Raw genomic sequence first — 16,232 nt, forward strand, 5'->3', positions numbered from 1 at the left:
CAGAACAGGGACTTCAATATTACACATAACAAAAAAACGTTTCTGTGTTCAAAAAGATGTTATGAATGCATATAAGGTGCATTTTTATACCTTTACTATCAGACTTGCAGACTTTTATTTTGTCAATGGTTTTCATACCTCATAAATAAGTCAACATACTGTAATATTCTGTATTTTATTCTACTGTACAGTATGTTTCATATAAACTGAGAAACTACAAGGTACATCAATGTAAATTAGAATATCTTATTATTATTAATATTAATAATAAATTATAATAATACTACTATCTAATTTAAATAGTTAGATCCATTGTTGATTTGTATGTAACATGAAATTCAACATCACTCTAAAGAGAAAATAATTCAGGTGGCCTTTTTTGCACATGTAGCATTGTTAGGCTTGTTGGTTAATTCCTGTCTGTCTTTCCTCTCTTTCATTGACGCACATACCAGTCTTCCGACAACCTGGATATCAGCCTCCTTCAAAACAGGGTGGTCCGAGACTGTATAAATAGGAAACGAAGATAAAATATTGTTAATTAAAAAAATCAAGACAAAGATTAACATTCAAACCAAACTAATGCAGTATCAAGATCATATTATCATTTAACCCCACCAATTCTTTAGTACAGCTACAATCATTTTCTTTAGGTGGCAGATGGGTGAAGGGTGTTTCTGTTTTTGATGTAATACACCTAATTGGACCTGAAATATACAGGACCAAAAAGTAAGAGCATTCTTATTCTATACTGGTAGTTTAGCTAATGTACTTTATTACAGTATGTACTTAACAAATATGAATTTATTAAATACATTGTGCTGTTCTTTTGTTGAGTTGTTTGTAATTGCTAAAATGTAATACATATGGTAAAAGAATGAAGTCTGCCTACAGTACATGTGATGTCAGGCTGATTTTCTTTCCAGAGCCTAAAGATTTTGCCACAGGGATTTGGCACTACTGATACTTAATTGATACAGTGAAACTTAAGCTCTATGACATTTTACAGCGAAACAATGTATAATCAAATATTCTATTTTCATATAGAGGAAAAAACATACCATAGGGACATGATACCATACAACAGGGGCCATATGTGATGGTCCCATAAAACAGGAACCATAGGTCCTTGTTTTTATCAAACTACAATACTAGTGTTTGGAAGTTACGTGCAGGTAAATGGATGATACAACCTTAAAGGTAACCTGAATATTTGAAGGGTTAATTACTGTCAAAGTTGGCATTGATCAATATAGGAACAGGTAACGGGTTTATTCCATGCTGAATTTATTCATTTATTAATAATATTCCTTCTAAATGAAATTATTCCTTCTAAGACTCCATGGCTGAAACGTTGTGTTTCCTTTCTTTTCTTTTCAGCATGGAATAAGCCCGTTACCTGGTTTCTTTGCAGCCCACGCATGCTGACATAGTTACTGTACCTACTTGAACTTATCAATATACTCATTTATCTGGTTAAATTGTATTTGGCCAATACTAATTATACTAATAGGAATTCGCTGCTTTTACTAAATGTAATAAGACATTTTACAAAGCTCAGATTTTACAAGCCCAGATTGGAATTTAGTGAATGTAGGCAGGATTTCAGAGTTAACACTTTTACTCTTATGAACAATGTCATGGTATTTTAAATTACCAAGGTGTCAAGTTTAAAATCTCACCTGAAGAAAGAATGATGAACATAATGAAGCACAACTAAAAAAGAATATTAGCAAGGCCAAAAGATGGGTAGAAAGGAATCATGGAATTAATGAAGAAATGATTAATAAAAAGTTGTTTCGGTATTAAAACAGTAAAGGATTAAATAAAATGTATCTTCAGTACAGTGTAGGATATAAATGGGGAAATACTAACATTGAAGGGAAGTGGCTGATGTACTAAGTGAGTATTTGACAAAGGTTTTACCAAAGAAGAAATCAAAAACATTCCTCAGGCAGTGGATGGACAAAGTTTTGTATAAAATAGTATAAGTATAGAAGAGGCAGACTTTTTTGGTTGCTAGGATCACTTAAGACTGATAATTTAAGGCAGTTTTTAGAGTAGCTTAACTAGTAAAGATGCTTTTTGATCACAAGTTAAAGCTTTAAGTATGCTCTCAGCGACATAGTGACCCCTTTTTGGGCACTTGCAGGCATTGCGGTGCTATTGGTGGGAAACAAGCCTTTCTTTCAATTGACACTGGACCTCTATAATGGGGTTATGGCACCTGTGACAAGCAACTCTAAGGTGGGCAGGTCAGAGGAGTCTGTTTACACTTTATCCATAGTGTGTGGTCAAGACATGACATATAAAAAACTACAAATCAGGTGGGCATAAGAAAAATAATTGTTAACAACTTTAACAAATCTTGAGAATCAGATGTTATTCTATCTGCTGAACTTAAGGAAACAATGGCACTTCTTTTCATCTTCTATACAATGTGAAGAAGAAATAAGCAAGACAAACAAAGTTAAATGTAAATGTGTACAATGCACTAGTAACATCTTACTTTGAATAACAATTGTACAATGCTGGTGCCCATGTTAGAGAAAACATATTGCAGTTTTTGGATTCGTTCCAGTGAAAGTAATGTCCTTCACTGACAAGTTATTATTAGGGGACCTGATCCAAGTGTTCAGAATTCTCAAAGGCATTGACAAAGTCAACCCAATGAATGTCTTCAGAATAAACAGTGAAAAATGAATCAGAGGCCACAAGTGGAAACTATGTGGAGTGTATTTATGAACAAGAGGTGATTCTTTATGCAATGTGTTAAAGTAGTATTGAACTACTTGTACTGTAGCTGCCCTGCCTTGATACCGTGATTTCTTAAGAAAAAGCTGGATGAGATCCTTAGATCAATTAGTTACTTATTATGAAATAGACTAGATAGGCTGAATGGCCTCCTGTCATTTGTACTTGATCTGTGTATTATAAATCTGGCTGTAGCTCCAGTACGTTAAAATGTAAGAGGAACCTCTTAAACAATGTTGTATTCATAGTGATTCACAGGGACCTGTAGAACAGGACATACTTTACTTCTGTTGTTTTCATCACATGCTGATTTCAACTGTGTTGACTAATTTAAAAGAGACTTGGCTAAAGCAAAATAAATACCTTTAAATATGAGTGGTAAATGTGAAGTTCTCTGAGAAGACTATTTGTTTTTTTCCGAGTTGTTACTGACATGTGTTACAATGCAAGAATGGGAGGAGCCGTGGCAAGCACTGGTTAAATGCCCCATCTGAGGGGGCGGCGGCACCTGTGTGACGTTTGCGAAAACCGAAAAAGAAACAAAAAGGGGAAAAACAAAAGCAAAAAGAAAAATGCGCTGCTTTGCACAGTGGCATCCAGGCTGGTCTGTCCCTATCTAATGGGTCCAGCCTGGAAGAAAAGGAGTGCAAGGCCAAAACTAAAAGAGAACTCAACCTGACCCAGTGGAAGATACACGGCAGAGGAAAGGAAAAAGTCAGCCTGCCCAACGGAGATACATGGCAGGACAGATGAAAAAGAAAAAGACAGTGAAACGAAGTAAAATGACAGCCTTACGCTCTCATCACAGTCCCATCCGGGACTGTCTGTGGAAGGTACTCCTCTTGTGGGGGTTTGCTTGTCCCTTCGGGTAAGTGCTCAATGTGTCTTTAAGGGCCCCCACAGCTGCGGCTTGTCTTTAAATAGCCAGAATAGCTTTGACACAGAGCATCACCTTAATTCAGGGCTCCACCTCCACACTGAACAAACCCCCATGTAATGCCACATATTCCCTCTCTCATGAGGGAGGCCAAGGCCTCTCCCCCATCTGAAAAACAAAATCCAAGGGAGGTCCTGGTCAAGGGGCACCGGTTTTTACAGTGGGGCCACTTTGGACAGCGGGGGAAAAAAAGGAGGGCTGCTTTGAACAGCAGGATCCAGCCTGGACTGGGGACAAGAAAAAAATACCCTGAACCCTGAAGCAGCCACAGTGAGAGGGCTTTATACAGGGCTGATTGTCATCAGCTATAGCTGCTATGCAAGCGCCGCACTCTTACATGGCAGCAGAAAAAGAAAAATGCTGGTTTGCTAACCTCTTCAACTGTGGCCCCAAATTGGGTGCAATATGTAACAATGCAGGAATGGGAGGTGTCAGGGCGGGCACCGGTAAAAGTCAGTTCTCCATCTGAGGGCACCAGTGTGAGGTTAGCGAAACCGAAAAAAAACCCACAAAAAAAGGAAAAGAAGAATGCAAAGCTGTGCACTGCGACATCCAGACTGGACTTACATATGTAACAGGATCCAGCCTGGGAAAAAGAACCGCTTGGTACAGTTGTATCCAGACTGGATCCGGTTAAATAGGCTAAGTCCAGTCTGAAGGGAGACAGGGAGCGCGAGGCCAAAACATAAAGAGAACTCAACCTGACCTGGTGGAAGATACATGGCAGGACAGGAGAGGAAAATGTCAGGCTGCACTGGTGGAAATACATGGCAGGACAGACGAAAAGAAACGAGAAAAAATTATGGCCTTACGCTCGCATCACAATCCCCTCTGGGACTTTCGGTCCTCCCGTTGCAGGGGTGTGCAGGTCCCTCTGGGAACATCAATGTTCCCTGTGCCCTGCTTATGACTAAGACTCACTGACAAATTCATTTAATAGTTAGTTTCTGGGTAAGCCACTGCCACTTTAGTTTGGGAGACCAAGACAGCAAAATGTTTCTTAAAGCCTTGTCTATTAAATGGGTTGCATACCCTAGTTCTGGATGCTAGAGAAAACAAGGCTTGAAGATCTAGAGAAGGTGTAGTGAGCCATGTGAATAACAAACTGGAAGGAAGAGGCTTGTGCAGTCTCTCCCTCAACTGGCATCACATGGATGAGTTACAATCATGGATGGTGTCTGAAAGACCAGGACAGACCATTTAACCTGTGAAAAACTAAAGGAGACATGCCAGCTGTATCAGGACCATGGTGGCGTGTGTGTCAGTGTATGTCACTGTATGTCACCCTTCATTTTACTGCCATTAATTTTGTAATGAAGATAACTGGCCTACCCCTGACTGTGCGACTCGTCACTTCAAAAGCCTGCTATTAAAATGTACAATTCTTTAGATGTCATCACAATAAACAACTTTAATGACACTTTTAATCTAGTGGATGATTTACACAGATGGGGTCATTTCCCAATTCTCTTCAAGCCTGTGTATAATTTGTCCATATTTAAATGAATGTGCTTCCTTGCTTGAATTTCTCCAGTCCTATGATCTTTCTTTTTCCCTTTTTTGGGTATTAGGATCGATAGAAAACTTGAATTTCTAAGTTTAAATGGAATTTACATTTTTTTGGGGGGTATGCTTTTGTTTGTTTGTTTTGTTCTGTTTGATATTGTATGATTGTTGGCAAGTATCAGAGTGTGTTATTTTTTCATTCTCTGTCTTTTGTCTCTCATTTACAGATAGGCCTATGGCAACAACAGTATGTGTAGTATTACTCACAGGGCTAGTTTTATGTGATTATTGGTAAGTACCAGGGTATGCTGGTTTTCTTTTCCTCTGTCTTTTTGTTTTCTCTCTCAGTCTCTCATTGTCAGGCCTGGTTAAGACCCTATAGTTGTGAAACCTTGACTGTGTTAAATGATAGGCTCCTAGGAAAACCAATGCGAAGATTGCTGTTGTCCTATATGAATTTCTGGGTGTAACTCCATAGTGAAACATCATGGATGAGCACTTGTGACAACAGCTTCTATTGGACTATTTAAATTAGCAGGCTAGAGCTCCTACATACTGTATAAGAAGTAGCCACAGAATAGAACTACAGGGAGAGAGATCTTCTTGTATTTTCATTCCCTGGGACACGCTACTTGGCCATACTGGGGTACGGTTGAGTGGCACAAGGATCTTAGAGGGAGGAACCTTTTTGCTGTCTGGTTCTGGCTTTGTTTGGGGTAAGCCTGACGTTTATAATGAAAAATATTGTGATCCCGCTTCCTGCCCTGCAAAGTGCTCATGAGTTCATATAAGTTTGTTTTCATATCTGTGCTGTATGATCTGGTTTTTGTTTGTGTGTGTTAATTCACCACTGTGCATTTGTAACCACTGTGAACTGTGAATCTTAGTGCTCTCGTCATGTATGATTTATTTGTTGAGTTATATTAGTCTGACTGCTAAAAGAAACCTTGTGGGTTTGAATGCTGTGTCATTGACTCCATGGCTGCTCATCCATTCAAAAGTACCTGATACTTTGGGAGCCTCCAGCCTAAAGAATCAATATTGTAGTCCACTACAATACTAGGTGGTGTAGTTGGCGTATAGTTCACCATGGAACTGCTACAATTATAGGAGCTGGCCCATGAGTACAAGTAAAACTCAGTTAATAGTGAAAATATGAACCTGAAACATTCTTGAAAGCTTAAAGGTTTTGCATGAGTTATCTAGATCTGAAAAATTTAACAAAAAAAAATGTTTATTAAAATGAAATATTGTTTTAAAACTTTTAGGAGCTTCCATTTAAAATGAGGTAATTTTGATGTATTAAATACAGCAGTTTTTGAGTGAGCATTTCCCTCTACTATTTGGACTGTTGTTAGCTTAGAGTGTCATAAAGGTACTGTATTTCACAGCTCCCACTGTGACTAAGAGGTCATGTTGAAAAAAGGTGAGTTGGAACATTTTAGTAAGACAAATACTTTCCGAGTGTGATTCCCAGTACTACACTTCTAGGATCTAGCTTGAAATGTTCATTTATATAGCAAATTTTAATTGAGAGTTTACTCCAAATGTTTCATACTGTACCTTAGTTATAGCAGTGTGAAACATCTTCTATTTAGGATAGCTTGGCAGGGGGTTTAGCACATAAGCCCAAATATACAGTATAAAGCCTATTTCCCTCTCTGGAACAGTGGCAAAAACCCCACTCGGTCGATTCCAGTTGGCTGGGTACACTCGTTAATCGATTATTTATTCCCAAGCCAGAATGCTACAGAGGCTGCTACCAATGTTAACCAGTTAGCCACTTGTAGGCCCTACTGGAGCGAGTTGCTTTCACTAAATGCATTTAATTTTCTTAGGCTTCTTCTTTAGTTCTCACTGTTCCTAACAACCATGAGGGTCTTGTGAGAGACAATCTCAGACTGCTTCAGGCACTGCTTATAGAGAGCTGGTGATTCCAGGTGCAACCAATTCATTGAATTCCTTGTGGGAAAGCGAGGAATGCATTTCTCTAAATGGGGTAGCTCAGCCCCATGGTGGTTCATCCCCTCTTTGGCATACACTCCTCTACAAGCAGGCAAGTAAGAACATCAAACATTTTTCTGTAAATGTAAAGGGAAAAAAACAGTATAATTGCACTCTTGTACTACAAGTGATAATGGTAATTCTTCAAGTAAAACAATTATTCAAATATGCATACTACAGTATATACAGTGAAATACAGATCAGGGTTTTAAGTTAATATTTATAAAAGACAACACTGAAAACACTTGTGGCCATCTGAGAGCAGATTTTTTAACATTAAACCCTGGACCCTACTCATTTGAAGACTTCAGTTCAGAGAATACTGTTTGATCAATTTTGTTGAAGCTGTGATATTCTCAGCTATTTTAACCTTAAGATGTTTTTGTAAGAATGAGAGCATAGCAGCAACCCAGTGTAAAGAGCAATCCCTTTTAATCAGGCAGTAGAGAGACAGCCTCAAAACAACCTATTGGCAATAAAATCTCCATAATGACTGAACAGTAGAAACTAAAAGAGAAGATAGTGTGCATGACACGTTTCAATAGTGCATGTTTTTTTCCTAAATTTTCAGAGTTCAGTGAATGTACTTTATCTCACTAGAGATGCAGAACAAAGATTTGTGCCAAATCTCAATTTTGTTTTCATTAATGTTGTACAACGCACTACTAAGATATTGTTACAGATGTTACAAAAATGATATTGCTGCTCTGGAATCTGTTCATTCCAGATACATTACTGGGATTAAAGGAATGTCCAATCTTGACAAGCTAAAGGAACTTAATCTTAAGTGGACTTGATTCAAAATGAGGCACTTCTTCACACAAAGATTGTAGAAGGAGCTATCTAACCATGCTGTTGCTGTTGAGGTTTGGCTTCTTTAAAGAAATGAGACCTCAGATTAATTAGGCACTGGCAACCAAAAGGTAACCTTTTTATGTTCTTAAGTACAGATTTATGACAATAGTTTTGACATTAATAAAAGAGTTATAATTTTCATGCCGATCCAAAAGATTCACTGTGCCCTGAATAATATAGTGTTGTATAAAACAGAAAAAGAAATCTGATCAGAATAATATTGATAAAAAAGTGAAGTTGCTCCTTTTTTCTCTTTCAGGTCAAGTTGCTTATGTGCTTGTGTTCCTGCCCAGTGCCTAGAGGGCTAACTTCGGTTTGTAAATGATACTAGTGGAGCACAGACCAATAGACTTAATTACTCACTGTGTGCTTCAAACAATTGCCTCAAGGACAAGAAAAAATACTTGATAATTACTAAAAATACTTGAAAAATACTAAATAATTGCAATTGGCTCTCAATAAACATATATTTATCCAGTGTTATGACATGTGTTTTTTAAAGCCCAGAAGTGTGGATCAAAGCAGATTTAACTCATCCAAAAACAGTAAAAGCTTCTCCTTTCCGGAACATTAACTGCCTTTGAAGAATTTTCACTGCTGTCTCAAATTATGCAACCACAGGGCTCATGTAGGCAACACACAAGACCAAAGATCCAGCATCATTGCCTCCGATGAGTAATCACATGATCTCTAAGTGATCACTGGCATTGCTGACAGACATGTGATCTTATTTATCTTCTAGAAACATCTGATTTATAGTGTCAGAATATTGGTGAAGCAATTGTTTGTTTATTGTCTATTAAAAAAACTCAATGTTTATGTGCAAGCAAGCTTAGTTGGCAGAGCAAATGATGGAAAAGAAATTGATTTTGCTAATTGTGGAAAAACTGCAAAAGCTGGGCCTAGAGGGATGCATGTAATGACAGTTCTGTTCTTTCTCAGATTGTGGTGATTGAACTTGCCAGTGAGTTGTGTCATTGTCATTTGAAACTGTTGGCTTGAATATATAAAACAAAAAAAAAGAATTATTTGAAAAAATGTGTCAGAGACTTGGGATATGAGGGCGTGTCAACAGTGAATTAATAATCAATATCTAGAAATTTAAAAATAAAAGGAAAAGTAATCATCCTCAGAAATTTAACTCTTTGTATAATGCAGCCATGATTAATATTAAGATAATCTTTATCCAAAACGACTTCTAAATCAAGACTGGAGGATGGAAAATGTGTTTGGTTATTGAATTAAAAAAGCATTCATCAGGTGGCAGGAACATTTCAATTAAAACAAAAAAATACTCACCTGTCAAGCTGCTGTTTTCTCAGAAGCTGAACGATTCCATGAGCATATGTTAAACCACAATTAATTAACACTTACTATAATATTAGTAAATAAAATACAACATTCTTTGCTTAATACTCCAAGTGCAAAGCTGTGAGGCATCTATTCACATGCTTTTAATAATATTTTATAAGCTTATAAATTGATACTTTAAACACATTTTAATTGTATCTCATTCACATTTTTCTTTGGGCATTAAAAAAGCATTTAAAACTATAGTTCATTTTCATTATGGCCATTTAACTGTATGCTTGCTTTTAAAATATTAAAGTAAACAAGGTGGAACATATGACAGACTGTGTAACTTGTAAGACAATAATCTACAGAGTTCTATAAAAGATCCCAGTTACATTTTGAAAGATTATGAGCCAAAAAGTGATTTGTCATAGTTTTTGTTTTAACAGTTTATATTGCATGATAGCATTTTGAAATTCATGATCTGTAGCTGTGGCTGAGTGGTACACCTATCTGACCCATCTGTGCACAGATAACATTAATCACAATTGACAACTAAAAATGGCTACTCATGAAAAAGCATTCTAATTTGTTGCTTAACAGAAATCACTTATGATCTAAGGCTGACAACAGATGAACAGTCTGATCTGTAGCTGTTTTATAATCTCGTATTCTACTAGCATACAGACTTTAATAAAGTTACCTAAATATCTGCATCCCTCTTCTCCATCCACAATAGGATACACCCATGTTGACTGCCGGGCGTTGACATGTTTTATGCTTGGAGGAGGGTAAAGAGTGAACGCCATTTCCACCGCCTGCTGCTTCTTCACTGCATCACTCGCCTTCCCAAAGGTACCTGCAGTATTTTTCAAAATGACATGTCTCAAACTACAGTACTAGACTTTCACATCAACGCTCAGGGGGTCAGTGTTGGTGTCTGGTTGAAAAGTGGCTAGTGAGTTTCACAGAGACAAGGGTAAGAGTTCAGGCAATTTTAATGTGGTATTTTAAATAGTAGGCAGATGGATGATATACAGTATAAGATTGGTAAAATAAAAATACAAAGATAAATCTGAATGTACAGTTAAATACTAAAATACTGAAAGCAGATGATAAAACATAATTTTATCACGTAATTTCAGAACTTTTCAGAAAATAAGATGTTTGTATTAAGATTGTAGTAAGCAAAGCAAAAATGGCAAAATAAAAGCAACATATTAAATATAAAAGACAATACTGCATATAATAATTGAAAAAAACCCTTTTCCATCATTTTAATTACGTTTAAGCAGTGTTCTCACAAATAACTTTTCTATCAAGTTAATGAGTGGGATGTGTAGGAATTGTTTAACAAACCGTCTGGACTCCATGCAATCATGTTTTATCCTTATGCAAGAGGAGGAACTAATAAGATAGCAATGATTCACAGCACTCCAGCCTCTGAGTTCAGAGACCACACATATGGTATCTCACATTATTTAAATAACTTTAAAAAATGAACCAAGACATTAACTAGAATTGCTTTATGTGGCAAAAGCCTACTTTAAATAGTAAAATATATTGCTACTGTTAAAAAAACCTGTATGTCATTAGGCATGGCCATATATTCTCTGGTGGCTTCAGATGTAACACAATGCTCTAAGCATCAACAGAACTTCACTCAGTTGAAGTTGTAAAATAAAGAGCAAGAACCAGTTCACACAGCAGAAAAAATCTGCAATGACTGCAATGAAATGTAGTCAATCATATTCAACCATGAGTAAGCAGAGCACATGTATTCATTACTATTTGCTTATCCTAAAGCAAATAAATAATAATATCCCAGAGTATTATGTTCTTTGGCTTACAGCAGACCACTTGAACATATAGTAGCTGCCATGTCATTTAACCAGTAGGATGGCATTGTTTTCCCTTTGTTGTCTAATTACAAGCAAAAAAGTTGCCTTTATCACTGGTCAGTTCTCACATTCATCTTTGCTAGGGTAATCTGCAGTTTCATTTCATGCCCTATCTATATAGAATATCTACTGTATTTCATAGAAAACATATCGATGATAAACAGCTAAAATTAGACTTTTTACAGAGATACCTGAGCTGATGGAAGAAGGGAAGAAGTGTACTCAACACTCCCAAGTGTCTAATTACGAGAAGTGTCCTTAGTTCAGTAATTACGAAAAATTAACAACAATAGCTGCTTGAATTTACAGTATATATGCTTACAGCCTATTTTGTCTTTTGCCTTTACAGTCCCACAAAATGTTTGTTTTAAAACAGTTTTATACTGTCACATGAAATAAACTGCCAATTGTAAAAATGTATGCTTCTATGGACAGGAACTATGATATTTTTGTTGAGAATACAACAATACAGAAGTAGGTAAAATGAGTGAAGGCCATTTGGATAACACTTATACAGATGAACAGTAACCATGTTTTTGGAGGGTTTTATTTTTCCTTTGAAAGTAATAGTAATATTTTTGTTTTGAAAGTAATAGTAAGTCCATTACTGGTTCACAAACATTATTTTCACTGATGCATTACTATGCAGTACAATATTTATTGTATTATTTTCTCTTTTGACTTGGTAACAATGAGCATTCTTTTTAAAGCATACAATTAAAGCTTAACAGAAAATGCTGTAAAACTATTCTTTTCCTCTTGCTCCCTCAGACTACCTAAGAAACCAGAAACTTACAATACTTGAATATATTTTAATTTTTTTGTTAAGCATAAATTAAATTCTACCTATTTTTGTAGCAAATAAGAAAACGAATTGTGCGTTGTGAAAAAAAGAGTCAGAAATGGATTGGGAAACAGAGCACAAATACAAAGTTATGTGATAATTGCTGTCAGGCAAGGTGTGGACATACTGTAGTTATTAAAAACAGACCAGCAGGTTTGAGCCAAGGTAGACTCACTAGCTACTGTATCTACAGTATGACCAGGATTCTCCAAGCAGTGGCACACAATTGACTGACTGCTATCAAAAGTAGGATGGGATTACTTGGTCAGGGCTCACAACGATACAGCAAAGCCTGCAGCCTCCCTGCAGTCAGAACCTCTGGCACTGGACTGTACTGCCTGTGATGTGTTACAAGATGAGGGTCCAAGTTGCAGGAGTCTACTTACTGTACACTTCCGCATTCTCCCCTGTGTGCAGCCATGAACTGAGATGTAAAAACACACATTGGCCTCTTCAAATCAGGTGTGTAACAAAAAAAGGAATACACAATTCTAGAAATGAATAAAGATATTTGAATTATCGATTATTATAGCAGTGATAGGTGAAAGCAATTTTAAAGATTTTAAAAACACATTTGTCGTTTTTTCTTCAAAATTTTTATATTTGTATGTTTTGAATTAAAGCTTTTGTGCCTTATATATAAACCAAAATGCAGAAGCCTGTGTAATACTGTATGTTGAAAATGATTAAGTGAATATACCCGCTTGATTAGCAAAGGTAGAATATGGCAGCTGGTATTGTATGTGCAGCTTTTGGTGTGTGTTAACTTAAAAATTAAATAGCTCTAATATTATGATGCTTTTTATTATAAATATTATCAATCTAATTTTAACAGCAGAGAAATGTCATGGCAAATGACGGAGAGAGGTAGTTTGGTTGCTTTGCATGTCTGAGGGAATGACGGCCCTGCCATAAAGTTGAGGCTTATGGGGTCTCCCACTCTGTGGAATGAGCCAAAGAGCTGCAGCAAGGATAGGGAAGAGACAGGGATGCGAAGCAAAGTATACTGGAATAGGATATACTGGAATATAATATACTGGATTTATATATAATGAGGTGAGGTGAAGGACTTGTTTTCTCACTTGAAAATTTAGATGACCACTTTTCTTTATTTGTTCTGTTTGAGGCTTAATCAAACATGTAAATGTGATCATGTGTCTCTTGTGGACGCTTAGTCCAGGCATTGCTGTGGGTATCTTTTTACACTCTGGGTTGTCCAGATAGGGTTAGTGTCACGGAAGCCGGGGGCTAGCCGTGGAGAGAGACCAGCGAGATGGGAAGACCCTAAACAGCATGTAGAGGCAGGAATGGAGCAAACAAGGGGGTTCGGTCGGGGCTCAAGGTATTGGGCGGAGCCGGGGACGAGACATACAGTAAGCCCTCAGGTTGCAGACATGGGGGGACCTGGTGAGGCGAGCCTCTCAACAACAGATCCCAATGCCGAGCGAGGAGGATAGGGAGACCCGGAAATATATAGCCCCAGACAACAAGACACACCAGAAGAACAAGTAAGGCACAGGGAAACTAGGAACAGGATAGACCAGGAGCACCCTCTAGATATAGAGGGCGTGACAGTTAGGATACAAAAATGGCCTTTCTCCTCTTTGTACACTATACACTACTTAAATCTCCTCTTCACCTGTGCTACCAACCTTCATACTTATACAGTTATTTATTGTTTATGCAGTAAACAGTCACTTTAAGTGTATCACAGCCATGGATGATCAATTAATCAAAATGTTTCCAAAAACATCTCATAGACATCCAAAATCTGTATTCTTCCTTTTTTTTCTGAAAACATATATGCAACAATAGAGTGATATGTTTCTTTGGATATTCAGTATAGCACTTTATAGTATGCCAGATTTTTTCAACTTTAGAACATAAAATAGGAAAGATATTTAATATACAATAATACTTCTACAAATTTTTGTAGAGGTGTTTTGTTCTTTTCTTGCTTCTATTCAAACTAAAAAAGAAATGCAATCATGTTTATGGAAGTGTAATATCATGAGAGACAGAAAAAGAAAGCTCTTCAAAGCTGCCAAAAAATTCTTCAGGAGTTTGCTTGTAAAATGGTTTTACAAGGGCATGAGAACAGTGATGTCTTGTAGAAGATAGCTTGCTTGAGTTACTCCAATAACTTGTCGGTTTTGAAAAGTTCACATGAAGCACATCCTCAGCTGAAAATTGTAGTTTCATTTTACTTCACAAAAAATAATTTGTATCAATCATTGAAACCACCCATATGCTCAGAAACAGGAATTGCATCGGGTTAGATTTTCTAAAGGTTGTACCTTTTAAAGAAAGTACCAGAAATCTCTTTCTGCACTGTAGAACTGTTTTATGACTACAGACGAAAAAACTGGCCTTACGCCTGAAGGGCCCTTATTGTTTGATTCATGGGAACACTGCTGATACAATTGGATTCTTGAAGTAGAGATTAGACGGTGTTTTGGTATCTGAGTAGCCCTCGGGAAAATAAACAAACCTCAAAAGGCTATTTTTGTCATTTACCATTTACTGTTCCTTGTTTTTCTGGATTGTTAATATGTCCTTCTGGACTGCTTTTCCAATTACTGCAGCCAGAAAGAATCTTTCTGTTCAGTCATAAGCGGTTAGAGAACAAAATTATTTACCCACTCTTTACCTATGCTTTTGCTTTTTTCAAATTAATATTTTTGCTAGATGAGAGATGTTTCTTTGTCCTTTAACAAGCAAATGTGTTGTTACTTTGTACTAATCAAATTTTTCTGAACAATTTAAATGGGAAAATAATCTCATCTATGAATGAAAAAATCACTCAGTTAATTATCACTTTACATTTTATAATTGTATCCTTACATCTCGTATTTTTCTCAACGTTGTCTCAGTGTCCTGTTGTCCTACCATACTGTACCATTGATGCATAATTTTAAAAAAGAAGCTATAATTTATGCACTGTATATCGCAGTCTATATTGTTAAGTAACTAGGATTCACACAGTTCATTAACTGTGCCCCGATCTATGATGTTGTGGGGCTTAAATACTGTGCTTGTTAACGTTACCGAGCAGCAGGTGGCTTGGACAGCCTGCTGAATCTGGGGCGTGTAGTGCCGGGCAAGGTTGAGTTCCATGTGCAAATGTGACCAGTCTCCGAGGAGGCCAAGAGCTCAGAGCCGCCCAAGCATAACAGAAATCAATAAAAATAGTGAAGCTGTGTTGATTCAGATAAGTTAATAAGAGCTACTTACAGTAAACACGTTTTAATAAATATAGTTATTTTGATATTAACAACTCTTGATATGTTTGATCTCATAGAACTCAATAATTTCCTGGATTATTAATCAATTACTCTAAATTGCTCTGTAAATGATCATATTTGCTTTTCACTTCAAAATGATTTCAAATGTTTATACTTTTGTCAGCACTTTGTACAGCATATACAACTGAAGTCCAAAACTGGGAATTCATGTTTCTTATATTTTGACAAATATTATATTCAATTTAAAATACACTTTTCTCAATATACATTGCTTCAAATAAAGTTGGGATACGATGATAAACTTTGTAATTAGGTTCAGAATAACATACTCCTCTTTGTATAGAAGAGTGAAATGGGTTTGTACAAAAACAACAGACAACTGTTTTCTTGTTTTTTATTTAGAGTCCTGGTCTTTATTTCCTCATTTTAGCTTCTCCGTGGTGAGACTAAATGTAATATAAATCAATGCACTCTGTACTCAATTCAAGACATGGGGTAGAGGGGTGAAGGTTGTGCAGCTCTGGCCCATCCCCCTCCCCAAGTTACATAATACCTCCTCCACACAGCAGGTGAATTCTGTTATGCTACAGTAAATATCCTGCCTCATATGGTGGAAGAACTCAAGGCTATCTAAGTTATCATCGTTGTAACAGACTCAAAATTACCCTATACACTCTCCCCTCCTAAATGACCCATGTCACTGTCCCAGTGCTACTCTTCCCAGCTTAGATTTGATCATTGCCACTCAAGGACAGAGTGCCACCCCTGTGTACTCCACCATACCAAAAGACTAGGCCTCCCATTGCAGGAGAACTCAAAGCTATTAATGCTCCTTGAGGATTATCATAATGGGTAAGGGTAGGGTCAGGGTATCCAACTCCATTTACATTCAA

The 16,232-nt window shown here is 36.8% G+C and overlaps 1 protein-coding gene across 1 annotated transcript in view; it reads right to left on the reverse strand.

Moving 5' to 3' along the window:
- Window positions 1-365: 365 nt before the first annotated feature.
- The window catches only part of LOC148841269 (uncharacterized), a 92,069-nt gene continuing 76,202 nt past the window's right edge, over window positions 366-16,232 (reverse strand). Inside the window, exons 16-17 of the mRNA XM_088924352.1 lie at window positions 10,053-10,208; window positions 366-505 (exon numbers count right to left, since the gene is read on the reverse strand). Of these exons, the coding sequence (XP_088780478.1) occupies window positions 366-505; window positions 10,053-10,208 (296 nt within the window). The remainder of the gene's footprint in view (window positions 506-10,052; window positions 10,209-16,232) is intronic.

This window comes from Atractosteus spatula, chromosome 1 (genome assembly GCF_055471065.1).
Source record: "Atractosteus spatula isolate fAtrSpa1 chromosome 1, fAtrSpa1.hap1, whole genome shotgun sequence".
Classification (NCBI taxonomy): Eukaryota; Metazoa; Chordata; class Actinopteri; order Semionotiformes; family Lepisosteidae; genus Atractosteus; species Atractosteus spatula.